Source organism: Papaver somniferum, chromosome 5, assembly GCF_003573695.1.
Source record: "Papaver somniferum cultivar HN1 chromosome 5, ASM357369v1, whole genome shotgun sequence".
Lineage (NCBI taxonomy): Eukaryota > Viridiplantae > Streptophyta > Magnoliopsida > Ranunculales > Papaveraceae > Papaver > Papaver somniferum.
The window spans coordinates 149,663,907-149,675,579 of record NC_039362.1 but is presented as its reverse complement, the minus strand read 5'-3'; the positions used below and the strand labels follow the sequence as shown (position 1 = coordinate 149,675,579).

At 38.5% G+C, this 11,673-nt stretch overlaps 1 protein-coding gene across 1 annotated transcript; it reads left to right on the top strand.

Annotated features, from left to right (window-relative positions):
* The first annotated feature begins 10,387 nt into the window (after positions 1-10,387).
* On the top strand, positions 10,388-10,897 carry LOC113279852. Its single transcript, XM_026528503.1, has one exon. It carries the CDS (start codon positions 10,388-10,390, stop codon positions 10,895-10,897), a length of 510 nt encoding a protein of 169 aa, XP_026384288.1.
* Positions 10,898-11,673: the final 776 nt, after the last annotated feature.

Here is an 11,673-nt window from a genome sequence, read left to right as displayed (position 1 = left end):
TCTGGCGCGTGTTTTTACTCAGTTTTATTAGATTATGCTGTCTGGTATATTGACTTGGATCCCATACATGACTGGTTATAATAGAATGCACATACAATAGTTTGCAGGTGGGGGGAAATCCTGAATTCTTACCTGGCTAGTTTAAGACCTACCCTGTATACTTCAAACAAAATGGGGGTCATTTTGGAGTAAACTAAGAAAACCTTCTATCAGACTATTTACCTGGTGCTCTTCATTTTGTAAGAACATCAACCAAGATTTGGTAGATGTTCATGTTCTCGTAGATAGATTCTGGGTTGATGTTTTTCATTCATGAAGAACACCAAGAATTGGTGGATATCACTTATTCAATAGACCGTCCGTTAGAATCGGTTGTGGTTGTACATATAGACAGATTGTACTATACTACTTTCATAAATAAATGAAATAAAGAGGACCTTCATTCGGATTAAGATCGTTTTAAGATACATGATGCATTACATAAGGATGATTATAGTAACTGGTTTTTGGAGTATCGCACATTAATACATCGTCAGCAACTCCGAGCACGTTTTTATACAACACCCTATGTTCGTTCGCATGCACGAACATGCTTGTCCCGTTTCATATATGCCATAGGCTATGGAATCGCTTGAGCTGAAACCAAAATGAATTACATGTTAGGGTTTCATGTATGCCATAGGCTATTGAATTGCTTGAGCTGAAACTAAATGAATTACATGTCAGGGTGCAGACATTAGATGATGAGATAGCTGTAAACATGTAGAATGAAATAGGTATATACATGTAGTATTACTTACTTTTTTACTAAGAGGAGCTCGTGGATGATGGTCGTTCACCATTTTTTTAATTTTACATAGGTCTCCGATATCCTTTTTGATGTATTCGAGTCGAAACGCTAAGGCTGTCCATATGCGTTTTGGGGATTCCCGCTGCGTTTATAATAGAATTCTGTGACTCTCTTCCAAAGCATAGAATAAATTTCACCCAGATGTTTGTGGAAGACGGGAATGAACAGTTTCACGAGCTACATATCTTCTTTCGAATCTCATGATGCCATTTTATGAGATTTATTTAAGAGGTGTATCAAGCAGGAGTGGCTAAAAGATGCAAGTTTGGGGCAAAATGTGCTTGAGAAAGAGGTTGCCCTTATATAAATGAAGATCCAAAGACTAGTTATTTTGAAATAAATTCCAATAATCGGCTTATAACAATGTGCACATAGAACTATTTTAGCCTTGCAAAATTACATAATAATTGTCTTGGTACAATCGCCGAAGAAGAGTATCCTCATTAATCGTTTTTAGCCTGAAAAACATCCGGAAAAAAATAGTATTTTTGTTTACTAGAATCGTTCGATATGGTTGCCCACGTCGACCGATTTTTAAGCTAAAATCACAGCTACTTGTCAGCTATAATCGGTCGTTTGGATTGTACGCATCGTCTTATTCTAATTCTAGGCTAAAAAAACATCCAAAAAAATAGCATTTTTATTACAAAAATCGATTGATATGATTTCACATCACTTATTTTGTTAGCCTGTCATAATTTCGGGAAAAAATTTCTTGTATCATAAGGATGTATATATAAACCGATTTTGTAGTCTTAATAAAATATGGAATGAAATCCCAGAATTGATACGTAGGTATGAACATATAAATCGATTGTAAACTTGTAGTTCTGGTGAAAAGCTACAATCGATGTTTATGAACATGAAAATTTCATGTATCATAATTGATATGATTAATGTACACACATAATCTAGAATTGACCACGTGCCAAAAAGAAAACACGTGTGCTACATCAGCATGAGGGGCATCAAGACAATGATGCCACGTCGCAACACTAAAAAAACAGGTACCTCTATCCTCTGCCACATAGCCATCATCACCCAAATCCGATGATGACGGATCGAAGAGCACCTGATGATAAGAGTGTCGCGAAGTATATTATAAAACTCCAAAAGATTACTTTTTATCATCCCAAGGAAGATCCAAAATCAAGGGCGAGGATAAACCTCACTGACAAGGGTGTGACAGGGGCATCAGACAGCTGTCTGACGCGTGCGGACCACCCAACCACCCGCATTAAATGATACGAGCATAGGATACGTGTCAACTATCATGTGTAGGAGAGAAAGGCGACCCAACGTTACAACATGATACCGTTGGAGTCATCGGTATATCAAGAATATATCAATGGGATCGACACATAATCCAAGACGATAAGGGTACAGTTGTCCCTAGAAGAAGACCCCGCACTCAATCTCTATAAACACCCAGCTTGATTAACATAGAGGGGGTCGACCAATTTGTGAAAGAAAGAGATATAGTTCAGGAGAGAGAAACTGTAAAGAGTAAGGATGAGTTTTATTCATTTCTCTTCTAGCTTCGAACCCCACTCAAAGTCATTCGACTATCTTTGTAACCCCCTACAATAAATAGTGAAACACCAACTCCCGTGGACGTAGGCCTTAGTGCCGAACAATGTAAATCATCGTCTCATTTACATTCTGCACTTATAATTATCGCACTTAAATGTTATGCATCAGTTAAATCATCATGAGAACCCTTATGATGCGAAACGAGGACGAGCCCGAAGGCTCAGAGTTTCCTTTTCCATTGCTTTATGTTATTCCATGTATATTTCTATCCCTTTATTGGCTTTATCAGCACTGCGAATATTGTTTGTGGAAACGAAGATGCCCTCGTCATTTCTGTGTTCACAATTAAAAAACATCCAGAATTTATTCAGTTTTGGTCAAAATTGTGGTTCTTTTGTCGCGTTTTAGGCAAACATAACAGTTTTAAAATCAAACAAATTCATTCAACATCCCCAACGCGGCCACTACTACCTCGACATCGTTTAGCAGGTCGTTCTGGACCTCCATCATTATCGTCGCTATTATGTTGGTCATTATTGTTGCGGCCTCGGCTTGATGCGGGAAAAGCTAAGGCATCGTCAAAAGAAACACCGAGGACAACTCCAATTATGACATGTAGCAAGCAGGAGGGCGAAAAGCTTAAAATAGCCAACAAGAAGCAAGATGGAGCGGAAAGCACGACGTCCTTGGATGCAAGCACAGTAGCAGCAGCAGCTCTGAAAGCCATAGCAACCAAAGCAGGTGCCTCCAAAGTAGCAGCGACCACTCACGCAAACGAACAACGAGAAGGGGTAGCAGAGTCGATGATATAACAACCCCTTTATGGGATGCTGCTCACCAACGAGCAGAATCAACCATTGCTGACCAATCAACCTCTTCTGACAGCGAACCAACCAACACAACAACCAAAGAGCTGCAATCCCCGCACATCGATCCACCGGTCCCTTTAATACATACTGTTGACAAAGGTCACATTGTAGCCGCCGGTGGACAACCACAGGTGGGAAATACGAACCAAGAATCGAACCACTCCATTCAAATGATGGCAGAGCTTGAAGAGTTGAAGAGAAGCCTAAAGGTATACGCAGAGGCCGTGGCCCTACTCGCACAAGAAAACCAGCAACTCAAAGATAGGATCGCCCAGAGTAACGAGGTAGGGAACTTGCACGACGAAGCTAATTCCAAAGCACCACCGCTTAATCAGGAACGAAGGATGGTAGTGGATAACGTCAACAATCCCGAACCATTGAACCGAAGAGCGGCCAAAGGAAACGGATTATTCGATCCAGATTATGTCCCCGGGGACTCAGACTATTTCGACAATGAGAACCGAAGACCATGATGATCTATGATCAGAGAGGACCATCAGCTCGCCATGGAGAACCTTCGTGCTGAAATGATGGATGAAATTCAGCAGCTGAAGACGAGGCAAGGAGGAGGAAGGCTGGAAGAAGTGATGAGAGAAGCTGCCACCACACCATTGACTGCACATTTGGCTAAAGCTCTTATTCCCCAGAAGTGTCCCATCCCAGCCTTCGAGTGTTACGATGGATCCAGTGACCCCGCAACCCATCTTCGGTACTACAATCGTACTTTAGCCCGATGGGATCAGGATAACGTGGTCCTCTGCAGATACTTCCTTTCAAGCTTGAAAGGATCGGCTCTGTCGTGGTTCGATAACCTACCACACAATTCCATCGAATCCTACAGCCAGCTCACTGAGAAATTCTTAAGGACTTACATGTGCAACAAGGTCGTCAACGTAGGAATGGACAAGCTCTTATCGTTAGCGGTCGCACACAAAGAAACCATCAAGGAATATACCGATAGGTGGCACAAAATCTATCAAGCGATAGGGAACGTAGATCCGGTGGTCAGTATCAATTGCTACAAGTAGGGATTAGATAGGATGAGTCCTTTGTTTGTCGAGATTCATGGAAGTGTCCCTACGACCGAAGGAGATCTTCGAGTAAGCATCGAAAAGCACGCCAGATTAGAGGAAATCCAGCGGGAAAATCCCAGGGCTCAGACACAAAGATCTCATCGGACTAATTCAGTGGAGCAAGCCAGCGGATCCAAGAGAGGCAACTCGGTCGAACTTTACAACGAAGATAAGAGAGGACGAAGGGATGATCGGCAGCGTGATGACCGAAAATTCGAAGACCAAGTTTTCACGAAGCTAAACACCAACTACACTCGCATCCTAAGGGATATTAAGTATCGAAAAAACTTAGAGTGGCTGATCGAATTTTATATAGTGTTAAGAAGGTTGTCGTTCTCTCGGACTTGTGAAGATTGATTTAAGATTTAAGATTATGGAAAGAACTGAGACTATGGATTCCACCATTGACCAATTTTTAAGTGATTCAGTTAACAACAATATTTATGCAATTCATACGTTCAATTTGATTCTAAGATATTGGCAATATTAGATTTCCAAAATATTAATTTTTAATCGCAAGTATGGAACATCAAGAGCTCTAATCTAAGCATGCTCCATCAAGAGAGAACACAACTAATTAATCAAAATCTTATAATCAATTATAGTTCAGTGCAAATAATCATAAAGAAATTGCAATATTAAAATAATAAAAAAATACCACTTTATTATTGGAACAACGCTTCCTCCATACCCAGCATGTGATTCTAGTTCCTCATTATTACAAAGAAAACTAAATAGAAGAAATAAAAGAAAATTGTGAAACTGGATACCGGCTCACCGGCTCTCCGATCACTCCCCCTGGCTTCCTGTTCTCGACATCAATATATAGATTTCAAAAAAATCTAAACTTCCTCTTTTAATTCTCTTTCATATGTCATGTCCAATGGGAGTGTGCCACTTGTCTAAGAATACACAATATCACCTAATAAAGACTCGCCACATGTCCGACCACTTACTTTTCTTTTCATGGGAAAGAAAATATTATATCAGCACATACTGATCTTATGTACGAGGTAAGTACTCATTTTGTCATTATCTCAATTCCAGAACAGATGTCATGTATTAATGTGGTGAAGTATATATTATGCTCAAAATCAATCTTCTTTAGTTGCAAAAGATATTTAGTTTCCTTTCTTCCTCCACCATGTCGACATACCTCGTATATTAATTATTGAGTAGGATTTTTCATTTTACGTGATACCTCCTAAATCCTTCGAAAACTAATCACCAAGTCCTTCATCCTAAAATCCACGAGACCAAAATGCCCGAGCATGTTAATATCTTAAACCAACTTCAGCCCATCATCTCCTTCACTAACTTAAATTGGGCCTATCCCATTTAGATCCAAAAGTATCCACGACCTCTGTACTCCGTAGTCCATATTTTCTTATTGGAATCCTAGTTTTAGCCGATTTTCTTGGAAGAGCTCATTTTATTCATTTACCTACAAAAACACAATAAATACCAAACTAAGCACCAACAATATGTATTTTGGGTAGGAAATATGTACGAATTAATCGGTCATCACACCCCTAAACTTATATTTTGCTAGTCCTCGAGCAAATTTATTCTAGAAAATAAAAACTCACTAGGTGGCCCTAGTGACCGAGTTATAGTCTCGAGAGGGTTTACCAGAGGTGTACCCACAAAACCTTTACTCCAGACCCTAGCTATCTACGCAGAACCTTGAAAGGCACTAAAGAATCTCCTTGGTTGGCATATTCTCATTGACTACAAGAGGAAGTACCCTGATGCGAAATTCCAATTGATGTACACGAGTTTGCACTCAGCATACTAAAAATTCATATATAAGTGACAGAGCTCTACTCAGATAGCTTCTGGACATCATAACCGGAGTCAACCAATCACATGGAAAGATTAAGAAGATGGATAAAGAGAAAAAATAAATGGTTTAAAGTGAACGGTGTTTCCCATATCTGTCTGAAGGCCTCTGCCAAGATGAACCTATCCTAATTGACTGAGATACCGGTCTGACTAATATCAACACAACTGGAATATACAATGGTACCAGTGGTCGATAAACCTAACTCTAGGTCAACACAACTGTTAATACAAGGGCACCAGTAGTCGACTTTATTGAATTTATTCCGGTTGGTCTGATGGTCTGGTCTCAACTTTTTTTTTTTTTTTTTTTTGTATCTCAATCACTCTATTTCACCCTATCAATGGTAACAACTTGAATCGTGTGCCCCACCAAATCACTTAAAAAAATAAAAACAGAAGGATTATGATTCAACGAGATATGGCGAAACTACCATTTTTTTTAAAATTCTAACACCTGAGCTCTGTGCTTTTATGAATACACTCTTTATATGTTTCCATCTAATCAGATTGGTTCCTCAACTCCTACAACCAAGATGTTCCCATTTACTTAGATTGTTTAGTGCCAACCTTAATAAGCATAAATTTCTAGGCTCTGGAGTTTATTTATTGCAACTAAAAGTTTCTCCCATACCCTCAAACTTAAATCTAACATTGTCCTCAATGTTTTAAAGATAAAATTAAAAAAAACATGAACAAGGAGAAACTGTTACCACTTGAATCAAAAGAGTTAAGGAAAGATATTACCGTGTTGCGTGAGCATGGGTTACCTCCCAAGAAGTGCTAAGTTTAAAGTCTTCAGCCAGACATCAGAAGGAATTAGTCACCTCATAGAATCATAAAGTAATATCCGGAATAACTGCGGATCACCAAAACCAAATAGGGCTATCACAAGTAAAAGGAATCTGCAACATACCAAGAAAATTAGCAAATAAAGCACACCGTTATCTAGTTAAGACAACTACATATAGCTGTGGTTAAGGTTCAGGTTCTGTAACTGGGTCTACATAAAATATTTTCATGGACTGCATTTCCTCGTAGCTAAGATCCGATTCAGGTATCAGAGTCTGGAAAAACTCAAGTAAAAACTTAAAAGCACAAAATAATTGCGGATCCTTAAAGTCTATCAGTTTTGACTCACACAACTGACCACGATGAAAGTGGTGGCCGATCTTAAGAAAATGTGTGGATTCTAACCCCCTAAAGTACTCAGGTTTAGTCTCAAAACTCAATAACCGACACATCTGAAACTCATATGTTCCCACAATTAGAAGGAAGGTTTTTGGTGGGAAAACAAAGTCAATCTTGGTATCATAGCCTGGGCTAACCACATCAACCAAAGGATGGGTTTCTAACAACTGAACTTCTTTATGGACACAACTAGGTTCACAAAAAAGTATATGAAGATGATCTTGTAAAATGGTTGAGGCACAAATGTCGAGTCCCAAGTGAGGGACCTTTCTAAGAGTTAAATTACATGGAGAATGATAATCACCCCCAAACTTAAAGTTTTCAGGGTCTCTAGAAAGACTAGTCACAACTTCCCTAATTTCTAGGTCATCATATTCCTGGAAATGGTTAATTGAGTCTTCTAAGTCAGGTTCATCCTCACTCATATTGACGGGTTCGTATTGTTTTTCTAAGTCTGTTGTTGCTAAATCGCTAGACTCAAAATATACCCGTTCCTCTAAACCATCATTGGCTTTGTAATAAGGAAATACTACGTCGTCTAAAACATGGATATTTCTAGTCAAATCCTCGTCCTTTTGAATATGTGAATAATTATTAAAATTATTTGGATTTGAACTAGAAATAATATTATCGTTGCAAAGCTCGATTGGAGTAACAAATTCCTGATCACTATGCATATATGTGTCTGATTCTTCATCAACACTATCCTCATATAAATAAGTAGTGTTACCAATTATAACCTCGTCATCTTGATTATGCAAATAACTATCCTCATTTTCAAGGGTACTATTGGAAACACTAAGATTATTTCGAGCAGTTCTGTTCTGGGCCTCTAACAAAAGATTTTGAATCGACTCACATGACTTCCTTAAGGTATTGTGTATAGAAGGTTCACTCATGGGAGCATTTTGTTTATCCATTTCTAACACAAACCTATTTGTATTCTCAGTTAATTGTTTGAGAGACTCTTCTAGAGGAAGAACAGGTTCAGAAAGATCATAATAAGGACTAGTTTTCAACACTTTCATTATATTGTCCAAAGACGAGGAACCAGAACTATATACTCCTTATTTTCTTGCTCGTATGACCGGTGCGCGTGTGGATAGTAATTGGGCTCACCATGGTGTGAGCCATAACCTTGAAAAGTTTGATGTTCCCAACTACTATTCACACTATGGTCAAAGTATTGTCCATTTTGATAATCAGTCGGATATTCGTTGGATTGGCTATTGTAATACCAGTTCGACATTCTCAAAAATAAACCCACTGACAGGGGATTTGTGGGTGGATAGAGTCTTACCTCCCGTACCAGACGGGCGATGAACCGTTGAAGTCGACTCAGGCCACCGACTCCAATGTCAGTGTACGAACCTGAGGAGCCAAGACAGTATCGTAACTGTCGTCCTTCCTTGCAAATAGTTTATATTTAATATTTAACCCTTCCTTAGGGTTTAAAATAATAATGTCCAAAAGTCCCAAAAATAAGTACAAAAATTGTCCAAAAAGAAAAAGAAAAAATTACAAAAAATAGCCCTAATTACAGTTTCTATAAAAAAAGAAAAAAATATCTAATAAAAATAAATTAACTATATACAAAAATATTCTTCTTTGCTCCTTTGGATTTCTCTTTTCTTTCCTTCTTTGGCTTCACTTTACTTTTCAACATTTTCTCTTTTACATAAGCTCCGCAACAAATCTGAAAGCAAACAAAAAATACTAAAACGCGTAAAAAGGAACAAAAATAATAAAAATAAAAACCTAAAAACAAACCTAAAAACAAATCTAAAAACAAGTCCGCGTCGGCGGCGCCATCCCAAAAATTGGTCGAATTTTATATAGTGGTAAGAAGGTTGTCGTTCTCTCGTACTTGTGAAGATTGAGTTAAGATTTAAGATTATGGAAAGAACCGAGACTATGGATTCCACCATTGACCAATTTTTAAGTGATTCAGTTAACAACAATATTTATGCAATTCATACGTTCAAATTTATTCTAAGATATTGTCAATATTAGATTTCCAAAATATTAATTGTTAATCACAAGTATGGAACATCAAAAGCTCTAAGCTAAGCATGGACCATCAAGAGAGAACACAGCTAATTAATCAAAATCTTATAATCAATTATAGTTCAGTGCAAATAATCATAAAAAAATTGCAATAATAAAATAATAAGAAAATACCACTTTATTATTGGAACAACGCTTCCTCCATAACCCCAGCACGTGATTCTAGTTCCTCATTATTACAAAGAAAACTAAATAGAATAAATAAAAGAAAATTGTGAAACTGGCTACCGGCTCACCGGCTCTCCGATCACTCCCCCTGGCTTCCTGTTCTCGATATTAATATATAGATTTCAACAAAATCTAACCTTTCTCTTTTAATTCTCTTCCACACGTCATGTCCAATGGGAGTGTGCCACTTGTTTAAGAATACACAATATCACCTAATAAAGACTCGTCACATGTCCGACCACTTACTTTTCTTTTCATGGGAAAGAAAATATTATATGAGCACATACTGATCTTATGTACGAGGTAAGTACTCATTTTGTCATTATCTCAATTGCAAAACAGATGTCATGTATTAATGTGGTGAAGTATATATTATGCTCAAAATCAATCTTCTTTAGTTGCAAAAGATATTTAGTTTTCTTTCTTCCTCCACCATGTCGATATACCTCGTATATTAATTATTGAGTAGGATTTTTCATTTTACGTGATACCTCCTAATTCCTTCGAGAACTAATCACCAAGTCCTTCATCCTAAAATCCACGAGACCAAAATGCCCGAGCATGTTAATTTCTTAAATAAACTTCAGCCCATCATCTCCTCCACTAACTTAAATTGGGCCTATCCCATTTAGATCCAAAAGTATCCACGACCCCTGTACTCTGTAGTCCATATTTTCTTCTTGGAATCCTAGTTTTAGCCGATTTTCTTGGAAGATCCCATTTTATTCATTTACCTACAAAAACACAATAAATACCAAACTAAGCACCAACAATATATATTTTGGGTAGGAAATATGTACGAATTAATCGCTCATCAGTGGCCTTGGTCCAAAGGAAAGCAGCCACCCCGGTATGAGAAGTCAAGAGACTACTGTGAGTACCACTGCTTCAACGAGAATCGGACTGAAAAGTGCAAGAACCTCAAAATAATTATCCAAAAGTTGATTGACGCTGGTGACCTCAAGCAATATCTTCAGAAGGCAGAAATCCATGACAGGGCAAAACGAAGCAAGCAAGTCCAACTACCCAAGAGTAATCGAACGCTCAATACCATTTCATGCTCCGAATTTAACGGCCCCTCACTGACTGCCCAGATAGGAAAAAGATTGAGAAAACAATTTGAGGACCACTGCGAGCTGTACAAGATTGATGGAGTCGAAGTTGATGAGCACGAAGAATGGATGAACGCACCGATGACATTCGATGCTGAATATGTCGAGGAAGACATGAAGGAACACAACGATCCTTTAGTTCTCACGTTACCAGTAGCAGGATGCAACGTCAAGAAGATTTTGATTGACTGAGGGAGTTCAATCAAAGTTTTGTTTTATGATACGTTCAAACGAATAGAATTGAATGATGAGCAACTGATATCTTCCTACTATACCATCTATGGATTCAACGGTGCACCTACGAAGCCTCTAGGAGACATTGTGTTAGAAGTAAAGGCAGGCCCGATAAAGATCGAAACCCTATTCAGTGTGGTAGACGCTCCTTCTCCCTACAACTCCATCATCGGTCGAAGATGGGTACACAAACTCAAAGGAGTAGCAGCAACATATCACCAATACCTTAGATTCCCAACAACCGAAGGGGTAATGGAAATTAAAGGTAAACAGGTCACTACCCGAGAATGCCAAGCTCTACAAAAACCAACTCAATAATGAACAAGATGAGCAGCGGAAGTCCCGCAGAAACAAAAACAAGGCATCCGCTAAGGATAAGGCAATTGACCTTTATCTCGAAGAAATCCCAGGAAATAGCCTGACGAAGGAAAACATCGTCTTAACTACCGAAGAAGGTACTTTAATGGGTAAGGGGGCTGAAGAGCCTACCAAATAGTAATTAAAGAACGTCCCTCTCATAGGGGAACTGAAGCCTACATTCACACCTGTATAAACCACGAAGGAGATCAATATAGGGACCGAAGAAAACCCGAAGATGATCAAGATAGGAACTCTAATGGATAAGGAACGAGAAGCATCCCTAATCAAGCTACTTACGGAATATGCGGACAGATTTGCATGGAAACTAGGAGATATGCCAGGAATTGATCCGAAGATAATCCAACACGAGCTTC